This window comes from Azolla caroliniana, unplaced genomic scaffold (assembly GCF_043228905.1).
Source record: "Azolla caroliniana isolate FFs.n. ecotype wild unplaced genomic scaffold, voAzoCaro1.0.p SCAF_11, whole genome shotgun sequence".
Lineage (NCBI taxonomy): Eukaryota > Viridiplantae > Streptophyta > Polypodiopsida > Salviniales > Salviniaceae > Azolla > Azolla caroliniana.
In genome coordinates, this window is record NW_028230446.1 from 16,920,978 (window position 1) to 16,936,965 (window position 15,988).

The 15,988-nt window shown below is 35.5% G+C and overlaps 1 protein-coding gene across 1 annotated transcript; it reads left to right on the forward strand.

The window, feature by feature from the left end:
* Positions 1-376: 376 nt before the first annotated feature.
* Positions 377-6,945, forward strand: LOC147858125 (Phosphorylase superfamily protein). Its single transcript, XM_087327687.1, has 6 exons — positions 377-642; positions 737-804; positions 2,903-3,058; positions 4,734-4,976; positions 6,465-6,644; positions 6,738-6,945. Exons 1-6 carry the CDS (start codon positions 408-410, stop codon positions 6,888-6,890), a joined length of 1,035 nt encoding a protein of 344 aa, XP_087183813.1. The 5' UTR covers positions 377-407; the 3' UTR covers positions 6,891-6,945.
* The last annotated feature ends 9,043 nt before the right edge of the window (positions 6,946-15,988 follow it).

The following is a 15,988-nucleotide window of genomic DNA, read 5'->3' on the forward strand; positions in this document are numbered from 1 at the left end:
TGATAAATTCTTCTGTTTCGTGTTGCAAAATTCATAACATTACAACCCATAAGGAACGAGTATGTAAGAAAGACCTTGGCTATAGGTTTACCATTCAACCAACCAAATTACCAATGGATAAAAAATGGTCCAAGCTTTTTACCAAGGGAGACACAAATCCATTAATTAATTTTACCTGAAAAGCATGAATCCATGCCCCACCACCACGAATAAAAGAAGAAGAAGAAGCTTAACTCGTACTTTCAGACATGGATCTTACTTCTTGACTTGATCTAATAATGTTGACATGACTTTAAAAATAAAAAGATGCATGTGATTGAATGCAATCTTAGAAAAGGGATGGGGTTTAAAGGAGAGAGCATATAAGTAGAGCACATTGAGAGACATCAAGCAGAGAGATCAGAGAGATGGTGAGGGTGGTGGAGATGATGAAGATGGTGGCATTCATTGGAATGGTGATGCTTAGCATTCAAGGTGGGGTTTGTGGGTTGCCATCTAGCTCTGCTCTCAAACGTATACATCGTGTGAATTCATTGGGCCAACATTTGGGCATAGTAGTCCCTAATGCCTATGAGATGGATCCCCTCCTCAATAACACCATTTTCCAACCCGACTCCGATGTGCCCACCATTGACATAGGAGGTAATGCTTGCTTCTCTATGTCCCTCAGTGTCTCTCTCCCCCCACATTTTCCGTCCTCACATTTTTGTGCCTTTTGATCTCTGCCTCTTTTTAGGTCGACGATTCTACATTGGCACTATCGAATCCCATCGCGTCATCATCGTGATGACCGGCCTCTCAATGGTAAATTCAACACACTTATATATATATATATTATTATTATTTTCTTACACATTTGACCAACATATGTATTGTGTCGAAGGAAAATCGATGAACATTTTGTATGCTCCAACACATTATCAAGAAAAACATTTTGTATGTTCAATTCTATATTCAGACTTAATCTGAATTCTCACATCTATTTAGGTACATACACTTAAAGCACACTTAAATCTAATTAGAAACTCAAATTTACATATTTAGATCTTCTAATTAAATTAAATGAAAGCTTGGTCTACGTCTAATTAGCAACTACAATTAGTAGTTAAAATCATTTAATTCACATCACCCATTTCCCCTTTTGTTATAACCTACAACTCACAACTGCAATTTGTTTGGCACTAGGGTGATCGTGATAGTATAAATGAGAATAAGAATGAGGCTTTATGTGTATGTATACAAGCCTTAGTTTTGTATTTTAAGAACTCAAAAAGATGAGGCATTGAAGGAATTGGTGTTTCTTTGACACTGTTTAGCTCATATGCTCTCTATGATTGGGTACACATCCCATTTTGTCGTAAACGAATTGTCTCATGGGCCGAATTTGGTCTTAGGAGACGTTAATATATCTTTCTTTCTTCTTTCTATGAAGGAGGGCTTTAAAAGACCTTACTTCGAGCATTCACCTTACAACATCCACAATAACATTATTACTAGCTTTTGCTACACCTCGAAGTGAACATCAATCACTCATGTATTAAATCTTCCTTTAACTTGACATTATCACAATTATAATTTATAGCAATAATTGAATTTGGTTGATCCATACATTTCCTCAACAACATATATATATATATAGCTCGTCGATGTCCAGTTGATTAATGTTGTCCGTTCGTCGAGGGATATCTACTTGAGAGAAATGTGGCATATGTGTAAATCCCCAAAACTAATCGGATCATAGGATAGAAATGTTAGGAAGGGTATTTTGGGAATAGGAAGGTTTTGTCTTATAAACACATATCAAGGATTTGCTCTTTGAGTTTAAAGGATTGACCATATGTAATATGAAGCAAGGTGAGTGAGAGGAAGTTGCCTTTGTTCACGATCTCCTCTCAAGGACCAATCTAGAAATATCATCACCCCTGGCCCTTGCCTTGATCATCCTTTTTGTATATAACAATCTTTGGTTGTACATTTTGTAGCCTTCTGACGTTTTTTCTTAATACTAATGAAGGAAATCTTTTTTTGAAAAAAAAAAATGTAGCCTATCCCTAACCCTTGCCATGATCATCCTTTTTGTATATAACACTCTTTTGTTGTACATTGTGTAGCCTTCTGACGTTTTTTCTTAATACTACTGAAGGAAATCTTTTTTTGAAAAAAAAATGTAGCCTCTCCCTCCTTTTTCTATCTAATTACTTAGTGGTTTTTGTATCTCTCCAATCCATTAATGAAGCTTAACTACTTTATGATTCATTCACTTTCTATCTTCAACAATAATTGCATAATGTGAAGGTCAATGATGGTTAGTGGTGTAAATGTTTGACAGTATAGAGGATTAGGATCTCCCATTATTCATGGGTTGGAGTGCGGTTGTAATCTCGATGTCCCGATTACAACCCACGAGGATACGTAATTAAATATTGATTGACCAATGACACAATTGATTAATTAGCATCTATAATTTGATGAATGGATTGTGCATTATTATTATTATCATGAGTCATAATCAATCAATGAAAGATTGAAGTGTACAAATGTATTTTATCTTTACTTTTTAACCTATTCCTACATATGTATCACCAAAACTATATATTATAATATGAGTATGTCTACATGTATCAATAGATAATTTTTTTGCTAATGCATTCATATTATTCTAGATGAATAAATGTTTTTGTTTTTTTTCTTTGACACTCACTTTTGAAGTTCTATTACCAAGCTCATGTGTGAGTTATCTTGAACAGTTTAGAGGCACACTTTAACTACCCCTCTTAACTAGGTATTATAATTAATGTAAACTATCAACTTTGGGTATTTGATAAAGTAGACATGCAATGCCTTCATGAAGATATATCTTCACGCAAAATGATATTGAGTAACATGGTTGCATTTGGAACAGCTCAATGCCGGCATCACCACACAAATCCTCTTCGACTTCTTCCGTATAAGTGGTGTTGTGCATTATGGTATTGCGGGAAATGCAAACGATGCCCTTAACATCGGTGATATCACAATTCCTAAGTATTGGGCACATACTGGTCTTTGGAATTGGCAGGTATGTATGTAATCTACCATTATGTTCAACAATCTATTTTCGTGATGCTTAAGAAACCTTGAAATACATATATCATACACAAACTTGCACAAGGACAACATAGCCAAATGAATCCATATAATGTGTAAGTTCAATTGTCAAATTTATTTTGTTTTGTTTTCTACTAATTTCAAGTTGATGCATCATGTAGTAGTTTAAGAGCTAGGTTGGTTAAAGAGTTGTAAGACTGTCTTTTTTGTACACTATAGTTGAAGGTCCTTTATCCACATAAATATTAGTCAATTCAAAATGACCTCAATGCATTTACATTAACATCTTCAATCCAATTATCTACGCTAGCATTAAGAATTTATTGAGATCCTTTATCAAGCCGAGACATGGTGAACATGTTGAAGGAAAGATAAAAAAACAAGAAAGAGTGAAAAGTGAGTTGTAAAGTGAATATTTAAGTGGGGCCAAAGCTAGGGCAGGGAGGGGTATTGTGGGCTTAATCCATCTCTTAATCTAAAATCTGCTTTCCACTTGAGTTTATTCTCCCTTTTCAAGCTTACATGGCAATATGAAAACATACTATACTCTACAAACAACATGTGGCTCCCGTAGTTCGCACCATTGTATTGATTATCATATACATAGAACGTAATATTCACATTCTCCTGCTCAAACATTCATCTTCATACGTTTGCAAACTAATACGTATTTTATGAAAACATACTTATGTTTTCATTTTTGACATTTTTTAAAAAAAATCTCACTTTTTTACCTTAATTTTTATTTTACCTTAGAGTAAATAATGAATACAAAAGTATGGTATTTACCATAATCAAATGATTGAAACATACTCAAATGGGAATGCATGTATGGTATGTATGGTTCATATTGTGGTCATATACATGGATATTAATGGCCATAGGATTACATATATCCTAAAAAGCATTCTCAATGATGTTCTACATCCACAAGAGGTTTCATGTGCATTACAATTTTTTGTTGAAGACTACATTGCTTCTCATCAGGAACAAAGTAGTGGGGTCCCAAAACCTATAATCCATGTCAATGGAATTTTCCTTTCGATTGTTTTTGAACTTACAACAAAGTTCTAGGTATGTGCCACATAGGTTCCCCCATCTGAGCACTCAAAAAAATTTGTAAGTGTTGATTATTGCATGGAGAATAGAACTTGTACCTTAAGATATCCAATAGAGCACATGTGGGAGAAGTCGTAAATTTATATTAGAAATTACATGGCACAAAAGTGTAATTAGAGTAGATGGTTCAATGATAAGAGGGCTTTATTTCATTGCTCTAGGAATACACCAAAAAGACTAGAAATGTTTTGTTTATACATGGGATAACGTCCAACTCTATGCATGAGAACCCTTTTTATCTAGCAAACTTACCAATATGAATTTTTGCAATTTTGTTACATGTTGTGCCATGAACCAGTGCCACCCTATATGCCTCTTAGCATACCACTTGTACAAATAAGTGTGCAAATATCCTTACATTTGCGTCGAAGTATGCATATACTTCATATTATGTATAAAGTGTTAAAAAATAGTGAACCAAATTCATAAATTTAAAATGACATAAATTATGGATTTCTATCATATTTCTTAAAAGGGGTACAAAATATGTTTAATTTTCTTACTACTCAAATGTCTTTAATTGGCAGAGGTATGGACAAGGGGAGAACGATAGCTTGTCTCTGGAAGCAGCTGGCGACTTCACAAGAAGTATTGGATATCTTCACTTCGGAGATTACAACAATCCTACAAAAACACGTGATAACTACTTGAATAATATATGGTTCCAACCAGAAGAAGTGTTCCCAGTAACTGGAACACCAGAAATTCGAGAACACCATTTTTGGGTCCCAATCAATGCCAAATACCTAAAGATAGCAGAAAAGATCCAAGTAAGTTACTTTCACTAATGTCGTAAACTTAAGTCATGCACTAGATCTTTTACATTGGTTACACTTCGTAACACAAAGCATTTACACACATTGTTCTAGGCTCATGCATCATAATCGCCAATACATATTCGCAAAGCACGCAATCCTTTGTTTGATATTTATGTTTACAATCATTTCATATTACACATATTCCATTTTGCTTAATTGAATGGTGATTTTACTAGACCATAAAAGAGTTGTGCTCCTAGTTGCTTTTTTCTTCTATTTAAACATGGCTATAAACAATAAGTACATTTGGAAAAGTCTATTTAAATTTGTTGTACCTAAACACTTGATATACTAATGTGATTAAATTAATTCACTATTAGAAATGTTTTTGCATTTGTGCATATATGATATAACAAGGTTCTTGAGACCCTAACATCTAAAGATGTTATAGACGTTTGATCCCAACTTGAGATAAACATAACTTAGCAGGGCCAATATGGATGCATGTGAGGTTAGTACTCAACTATTTATCTCTAATAAAACCATTAATAGAGATAAATGCAACACATGTTTACATAGAGCTTAAGTATGACCTAGGGTGGATATTATAGTAAGCTTGGAGCATGCAAAAACCACTATCTTTCTAGAATAAAAGGTTTTGATGAGTTGCATATAGGCTAAGAAATGCTTATGTTTATAGCTATCTATGCTTATTGGGAACACTTGCAAGTTGAGACATTCTTATAAGTTTGCAAGATTACCTAAGGTAAAGATATTGTAGTAAGCTTGGAGCATGCAAAAACCATTATCTTTCTAGAATAAAAGGTTTTGATGAGTTGCATATAGGCCAAGAAATGCTTATTTTATAGCTATCTATGTTTATTGGGAACACTTGCAAGTTTAGACATTCTTATAAGTTTGCAAGATTACCTAAGGTAAAGAAACAACGGGCCCATTGCTATTTACCTTAATAGTTTGCATACATTGTGAAACGATATCACATCATGCATTACAAAAAAAAAATCTTTTCTATTGCAACAAGCACCTTATTGTTTACAAGTATGCTTTCCTTGTGGATCCTTTGATTGGGTTTGTTTTTTAGCATTATCGATATTCTAGGATAACAAAACTTACCAAGAGTTTCGATTAGTACCATTCATCTACTTTAACTTCTCTTTAAGGCAATCACTCTATGCTTGTTACTGAATAAAACAAACAGATGAGAGCATGTACACCCTTTTCCTTGAATGTTTTCAGTCAATTTTGCATGGGTAATCATTTGATTACATTGCCTTGATGCAATTATTATTTGTGGATTTTTTCTCTCAAAATGATGGTTTTGCCTCTTGTAACATAAGCTATAGCAAAGAAAACAAAAGTTAGTGTGAATACATAGTTAGGTGTGATTCATAGTTAGGTGTGTCAATACAAATCGTGCAATGTTAAGAATGTATTAATTCTATTCTTAACAAAATATGCAAGTTTGCTTTTGAAATGCAGGACATATCATTGGTTTCATGTGTAAATGCAACATATTGCCTTGATAAACCTCCAAAGTTGGTCATAGTAGAGAAAGGCATCTCAGCCAATGCTTTTTTGGATAATGCCGCGTATAGAGAATTCTTACACAATAAATTTGATGTGTCACCTGTGGATATGGAATCTGCAAGTGTAGCATTGGTATGTTGAAATAAATCATCTAACTAATTTTACTAGAGAAAATAACATATTACAGATCATTGCAAATGATGCAATTTCCTTTCGAATGTATAGGTTTGTCTCACGAACAATGTCCCTTTTATTGCTATTCGAGCTCTCTCGGACCTTGCAGGGGGTTCATCAGACCTCAATCAAGCGGACATCTTCTCCACATTGGCAGCAACAAATGCAGTCATTGTTATGACCAATTTCATCAAGCTAATTTAATATGTCGCATGAAATGTTGGACCAAGTGGAAAATAATATGTTTGTTTGATTCCCATTCATAAGTCGAACAAATTTCTTTCCCTCCCTTGGTTTCATATATTTCTCATAAACCGTGCTTTTAGTCACTCCAATTGAAAACATTAATGGAATTTTCTTGCTTAAGACTTCATTGGCAAGTTAATTAGCCAAATTTTATGCATGCCCAACCGCGTGAGTCTAAAATCAATTAACATGGTATGTTTAACCAAAATGAACTTCGCATTCAAGTGGTTTGCGGTTTAAATTTATGGACCCAATAAAGAAAAAAATTTACTTGGGCATCCTGCTCGGATGTGTCGAAGTGAACTACTCATCCTCATTAAGAGTCGTAGTAATCTACAAAGCTTCACCATTACTTTTCCAAGTCGATACGTATTCCTTTATGACAATAGATGTTTGTGAGCCCAAATCAATGCTTCTTAAACCCTAAACCCTAAACAACCAAACATATTTGTATAAGGCACACTTCGAGCTATGTAAACCCTAAACCCTAAACAACCAAACATATTGTATAAGGCACACTTCGAGCTATGTAAACCCTAAACCCTAAACAACCAAACATATTTGTATTAATGAAAATGTAAATGAGCTACTCCGCGTTTCCAATTCAGTATACCATATCTCCATGTTTACTATGCTCTACACCTCCCAAACTACAAATGATCATAGAATATAGCTTAAATACCACCAATAGCTGAAGTGCATAGCCAACAATTTGAATGAATAAAACAGTAGAAAACATGAACAACAATTTCTCAGAAACATCTTGGAGATCCTGTTGGGATACTTAACAGTATATGTCGATTCAACAAAAAAATAGGACCGGAAGAACTAGGAATCCTTGCGGGGGTACTCGATAGATATTTCAGAGTAGCTTCCCAACAAATTCTCTGACTTTAAATCACCCGGAAACCGGTAATCGCATTTGCAGCAGGTGCAATACAGAAGAGCTATTGCAGCATATGCAAAAAATGTGGGTAGTGAGTGCATAAGACCTGCAAATATCCAAGAATGCACATATTAAAACCTTTTAACAAATCAGTCAATGTTTCCACATATAATGTCCTGCCTTACTTAAGCCACATCTAAGAAGATGCACAATGCAACAAATTAAAATAAGCCTTGGAAGTATGTACATACATACATACATACATACATAAAACTAACCTTCTTTCATGCATATTCCAGCATTTGAAATAGAGCAATGTGCAGATTGAAGTAAGTTACTCAAAATCAGCATTGAAAGCCAACAACGAAGTTAGTACACATCGTTTCCCAAAATGATTGGAATCGTTTACATCCATCGATCTTCCCTAAAAATGCGCATCGATTCCCACAACCTTTTAAAATGCATCTGCTGAATCCTTTGAAAATAGCATCAGAATTCCCTGTAAAACTCTCATATCGACAATGTAATGTATGGCTGAACAGCAACCAGAACCACGCAAAAATGTCGATCATTTATAGAATCATATCGCTTTTTAGGGGGCCTTTGATAAATGTCGAAGTAGGCAATCTACCATTCATAGTCATTACAAAGATGCAAGGAAATGTGTAGTCAAGGCAAAATGAGATTATTTTGGTATCGAATTATGATTTCTTATTTGCAGATAAATCATCTGATTCAAGTTTTTTATATTGAGAACTTAAAAGAGATTTCTAGATTATATTGCTTAAAAATAAAAACAAGTTTTTCAATGCTCAATCATATAAAGGGAATGAAAAGGCTCATTGAGAATGTTAGGTGTGAACAAGCACCAACAGCCCTCACTTGTGCAGACAATAAAAGGGAGGGGCATTGGATATTTGTATATCGGATAATTGTTGGGCATGCCAACCTTTGTATATATTACCAATATCTGATTATACTCTAGGGTTATTTCTCATATAACTTTCCTTTATATCAAACCTTATAGTAACAATCATGCTTTTATGCTAATCTCTCTGGTTTGTTGGCTTGGTGGTTTACACCATAGCATCAAAGTCATAAAATGGAAGTTCGATCCTTGCCATAGGCTTGGCCCCATCTCATAGATCATGGCCAGCATTAAATCCATTTAATTCAACAGAGAGAGCATTGGAAATGGTAGATCATACTACATAGTCTTAAGTCAAACAAACGTAAATATTGTATGTATCCACATGGTTGTAGGGGGGTACCCATGCTTAAATGTATCATAGGTCGTATATGTTCCCATTAGCCAACTAGCTTAGGATCATTGCATGTATCAAGCATCATAATTATAGTATTTAAGATCGCCTCGCATGTTATGGTGCCACTATTGCACATGATAATGTGGCTTACCAAATACAAATATAACTAGTTTTCTTTTCAAGGGCACACTTTCTAATTCCTTAATATGCATTCTTCACTTCCATATTTAATCTCTCCTCTCCTACCCCCTACCCTTATTTGTGCAACCTTGAATCTTTTGTTTTTTTTGTTTGCCTTATCCCATGTTTTGGGACCCTTGGTTATCCCTTTTCTTCTTTTGTATCTTTATCTCTTGGCACATACATTTACAAACCTTTGCCTCTATTTTGATGGAGGTTCATCTTTAGTGTATACTTACTTTATAAAGTGTAATTTTTTGGAGATAGGGGTAGTTTGGTAAATTTGGAACTTCCAGGGGCATTTTGGTAAATAGACGAACTTCCAGGGGTATCCTGATACTTTTCCCTTTATAATATTCTTAGGGTCATTTCGTATTCTCGAATAATGCGACGAATATCACGCATGGAGAATATCACTAATATCAGGCATGTGTTAATCTATGGGACTCCCAACAATAAATCATCGTGGAATGTGATTCCCTAGACAAGGACATTGTGATGCAGTACATGGAACTTGAGTTGACAAACATCAGTCCCAATTAAACAACAAGCATGCATATATGTTTACAAAAGATTGCACATCCAGATTCCAGACCATGGAAGCATTGGGAACCACTAATGAGCTTTGACAATAAGTCTACAACAAATCTTGAGAGTTAAACATCTCGGTCAACAATTATTAACATTGGGTGAGTGGATGTGAGAAGTAAGGTTTCTTGTCTTGTGTCTAGGTGGGCCTAAGATAGCACCAAACACATTGAGATCTGCTTTGAAACCACTATTGTCTCTCCTTCCTAATCCTTCATCTCATGACATGCCAATTGTTTCCCCACTCCTTCGTTCTACGGTTATTGTGCTCCTATCACAACTCCCATCCTTTCCCCCCAACCATCAAGCTCCCTAACACCCCTATGTTGCCATATATATTAGAAGACGATGAAGACATCTTGTGATGACCTTGCTATCTCCTCGCCCTCTACCCCCTAGCTTTTCCATATTAACTCCAAGTTCATTCCAAAAACTTGTTATCCCACGAACATGCCATGTGTTAGTTGTTTGATACGTCTGTACAAGGCCAAAAGTCCATAGACTATAAAACTAGTTGTTAACCATTTTCGTACACCTGAATGAACATTGATCAGAATTAAAGGAACAAGTGCAACATCAAGGAAATATTCAAAGCAAGGACAAGAGAATAGAGAGACTCATTATAACTAAGTATGAAAAGGTTCAAGGGTATTGTAAAAGTTACAAATGACAATTGTATAAGACTATTTTACTTCTTATTAACATTTAGTGAACTTGAGCTAATTCTGAATTAATATCTCATTAGATATATTCTTTAATTAATCTTACATTGAGTGTTTGGGTTGGTAGTTCTAGCTCTTGTGGAGCATCTCTCCATCTCTTAATTGAGTTTATTGTCATTTCCTTTCCTTGTTCCTTATGTTGATAACTTGAAGTCTATATTTAAGTGATCTCAACTCTTGAATGTGCGATTAGGTATTAATTTTAGAGTTTCCTTGCTCATTTATTGGGATTTGCTAGTAGGCTTCAAAGTGGATTGACGCCCACTTCTACTTTCTTTTTCTTTTTCTTTTTTCCAAAAAAAGATACTACATTAGTATTAGAAATCGTCATAAGGCTATACATACAATATATACTACAAATCCTCTCTTTTTCTAAATTCTAACCATCGGCTTAAAAAAATACTTTGTTGCAGAGTAAAACCACTCCACCTTATGAGAAAGTCGTATATAAAATATGTGTGTGTCCCAAATGGCATGAATCTCCAATCTCTTAAGCTCCGCTTGTTGTGAATTACCTTTTATACTATCCAACAAACCTCTGAGATTATGCACAATCTTTGTCTTGGGATGGTCTTTCAGTCACATTTTGAAATACTTTCAACATCAAGCCTTCCAAATATACCAAATTGTAATACTAACCAATCACCATATTTGAGGTTTATCGGTCTCTATTTGTGGATTCAAATATGTCAATTTTTTTTCAATCAAACCATTTCTCATCACAATAGCATTTGCAACCTCCTCTTGTTCATATACCATTGGTTTATCTTGTACCACCGCCCATAATATTGTTCCCCATGCATACACTGCTCGAGGATATACTAGTATTTCCATATTTCTATCGCAAAACCACAACTCCACAAACAATGCTTAACAGTCTCTACTAGATCCGAACAAAAAGGGCACATCTTGTCTACATTCCCTTTTTGCCCCCCATTAACTGGTACAGCTTTATCAACCAACAACCAACGGAAACAAACAATTTTTCTACTCATTTTTATACCCCACAACCATTTTCCAAAAAAAAAAAAAAACTACTTCCATTAGTTAAGCAATGTACAAAGGATAATTTACAACTCATATCTTACAAGACATCTTGCATGTCGAAGGAAAACAATGTGTAGATGAAACAACAAAAGAAAACAACTCCAAAGCATCACATCATTCAATGTGTATAACATTACTCGAACGCATATTCTCCACGTGAGCCTCATACAAGCAGAATTCAGCATAGATGTCCTCCATTCACTCCTCATGGCAGCACCCATCTAGATGTTAGGTACACGACCATTTTCAAAATTGTTTAAGATGTTGTGGAGAAAGTCCATTCCATCTCCAAAATACATTTGCCGTTGGTTCTTTCCATAACCTAGAACCTAATATTTTCCTACCAATCTTCACAAAATATTGAAAAAAAGGCACAAATTTTATATGATCTTGAACCCACACCTTCCAATACAGTTTTCCAGGATCCCAAGATAATCTAGATATTGGTCTCCTTTCCATGATCCAAATCCTCCAAAAAGAATTAACATTTTGTGGATCTAGATCTAAGACCCAATTTGATCCATCATTTGCAATCAACCACAGTTCTTCATGCAAACAAAAACTAAACAAATTAGTTTGCTTAGGTGTGAAGGTTAATCTGCCATCATCCTATACATACAAAATCATACACTCTTGTTCCCCAATATAGGCTTTTACTCCAATCAAAACATCCATGATCCAATGGAGTAAATAAACCCATCCATTTCTGTGTGGTAGATCCAATTTGCATTTGAATATTAAGAAAGGGCATTTAGTATTGCAGAATACATTATCTTTCTGCCCCTCGTATTACTGAGCAATAGTCTTCGTTGGTCTATAGGTTTAGACAAAAATGTTGTCCACGGACCTATAGATTGTGCTCACGATCTAATTCTGCCCATGCGCATATGGTACGCCTTCCCAACATTAGTCCCCTCTAGTCAATTAACCATGAATTCTAAATCAAGGGTTGTCTATAGAATTCATATTCTCTTTTTGGCAATCTCTTAACTAAATCAAGAGAAACATCTTTCCATGCATTAAGAACAGATCGAGCAAATCTGTCTTCCCAGTTTGTGGAAATTGCCTGAACTTGTTATGTTTCATAAAAGTCCATTTAAAACTAGGCCTCCAATCCCCACCAGTTTTGGGACAAAACGTTTGCAATTCGTATAACAATTGTTTCCAAGGTTTTGATCTTGGTAACAATTACCAAATTTGCAAGCGAAGCTTTGGACTGCTGTAATGGATCTACAATCCCTAATCCTCCCTGATCCAATGGGTTAACAATCGTGGACCAAGAGGCTTTTGCCCTGGCATGACGTCCATATCACTAGACCACAAATAATTATGGATTAATCTTTGTAATTGTCCCATACATGACCTAGAAAAACTCCAACATGACATAATATACCATAGGCTAGACAACAAAACTTGATTAACTACTATCACTCTAGTTGCAAATGATAGTTTAGCTTCACTCCAAAATAATATCTAACTGAGGTGCCCTTAGGGATCCATCGAAAATATGGATGAGGACTCCATTATGGAATCGAATTCGACGATACCCAAAAACCCATTGATTTATTCCAATTAATTGATGCACTTGAAGCCATACAAAATGTTTGCACCGTTGTGTACAATTTCTGTAGATTATTAATCTTACCATCTAGATACAAACTTGTATCATTAGCAAATTCTACATCGACAACATTTGTCCCATCAAGGGGCATTGTTATTCCTTTCAATCCAACATCTTCAGTAGTAAAAAACAAACTCATCGCTTCAAGAAAAAACAGAAATAAATATCGTGCAAGTGGATAGCCTTGTTGTACACTTCGGGAAATTTGAAACACCTCACCTTGAACCCATCCTGACAAAACAGAACTACAAGCTGAATTGTACAAAGAAGACACTCATGTCACCCATTTCTCCAGAAAACCAAGTCTTACAAGAGTACCATGAAGGAACTCCCAATCAAGTCGATCATATGCTTTTTCAAAGTCAAGTAATAAAATAACTAGATCCTCTTTTTTCTTGCAAGCCAAGGCAATAGCTTCCCAAAACAAGAACAAATTATCCATTATACTTCTTTCCTAAAAAAAACCTGTTTGGGCGATATGAATCAAATCATCAAGGTTGCACTCTCAATGACAATGTTTTTGCGAAGATTTTATATATTCTAATATCGTCTTATATACCTTCACTCCTAGGTATTAAATAAATCAAGCCAACTGCCATACTATGAGGCATAAACCTAGTATTAAAAATCTTTGATAAGCTTACGTTAAGTCTTCCCCAATATATTCCCAATATTTGAGGAAAAAATGTGCCTCTTAAAAACATCTTTTGAATTTTCTCAATCTCATTCCATGCATTAAGAGAGATGGTGCCACCCCATACTTCTACGCCATAAAGCAATACTTGAGTTACCATGGCATTGAACAACATTAGTTTTACTTCCCATCCACAAATATCACTTTGGTTGCATTGGTTCTACAAAAGGTAATACGATTTCCAACTGGCTTGGAGCCTAGAATCAAAGCATGCACTCCATTTATTTGTGGCGGGTACATCAATACCAAGATATTTAAAGCTTTGAAAAAATTGTATGTGTTCACATCTATATGTGAGCATAGGGTAATGATGAGGTTGGATGGCTTGCACTACCATCATTTTTGTTTTCTCCACATTCACTGCTAGTCCACTACTATGGCAAGATTCTTCTAATACCCAAGTAAATGTTGCATACTATCAACATCATATGAGAAGAGTACCACATCATCTACATATAGAAGCAATAAGATAACATGTTGCATCAATTTGGGGGCATTCAATCCTTCTTCTCTTGCAACCTTATTCACCACTTCTTCTCTTGTAACTGTATAGTCGTCTGTTTAGACAAAGAAGAACTCAAGGTCGATGCATTGAAGGTTCTTATTATATCCCTCTTACTGTTGGTGATTTGGTTCGGAGTCTGTGGGCTCTCATGGTTTTTCCCCAATTCGGGTTTTTCACGTAAAATAACTTGTGTCTCTGTACTTCTGTTTTTGGGTTCGTCTGCATATTGTCATTCTCGATCTTTGCATCCGCATACATAGACGAGAACTGGTTGTGGCCAGTTGATTCTCAACACATTTTAGTTGGCATTTAACTTGTTCATATACGTGTGCAATAGCAACTTCGTACTCTAATGGCATGTCATGTCACGACACAGTGACATGAAATACATATTAGTTGGCAAGGATTAAACTTACAACCTCACGTCAACAAGATGTCATGCTCAACCATTTTGATATGAGCATGCATTTGTATATAATGGTTTAGAATTCTATAGTCTAGCATATAGTACATTTCAGAATCAGAATATTCTAGTCATTAGTATATTCTAGAAATATTGTATGGTATATTCTAGAGATGTTTCTCGAGTATAGTCTAGAGATATTCAATCTCGGAACATGTATAAATACTTGTAACCTCTTTGGTTCCTTTCAAGGGATTCAACACCAGTCATTGACACATCAATCTAGTATTCTCGTTTCATGCCATATTGTCTCCTTGAGCTTCATATTTGTCTCCATGCTCTAGAGTTAATCCTAGTTTCCTAAGTTCATAGTCTCATCACTCACAGCTTCTAGAGTTCCTAGCCTCGTCACTTCTAATTCCAAGTTCTTAGCTCTTCGCTCGTAGCCCCATCATCCATGCTCCGCCCAAGTCCGCGGTTTGTGTGTTCGTGACATGTCAATCTCTACCATTCTATTCCAAAGTTCACTTATGTTGGGAATTCTATCCCTCTGGATGGGATCTGAATGAGAACCGGACGTGTCGAAGGAAGGAACCGGATTGGATGGATGTAGAAGATATCCGGAAACCGGATCGGATGGATCCAGTTGGCATCCGACCAAACATTAGTTTATGCATATGTTCCGATGTGACTATTGAGGTCACATTTCTAAATAACCCTAAAGTTATATGAGTATAAATATAACTAGGGCAATATTGTTAGATGTGTGTTATCATCATTATTGTTGTATAGAGTGAAAGAGAGAGAGAGAGAGTTCTCTGTTGTAACTGTCGGTAGGCGAAGAAAGAGTTAGAGGTCGTTGCCTCTGTGTCTCCCATTGTATCCTTCCTCTCTCATAGTGATAGTTGGAGTTTGTGGGCTCTCGTGGTTTTTCCCGATCAAGGCTTTCCACGTTAATACTCTGTGTCGTCTCATTTCTATTTCATGTTTCTTCCATTGAGTGATTGAGATTCAGTTGTTGACGAGCACTATTCCGCACAACTTCATGGTACGGTATTAAAAGCTTTCTTGAAATCAACAAAACAACAATCGAGGGACGAATGAACTTGAAGACAGATCAAGGATCTAGCAAGAAGCACATGAAC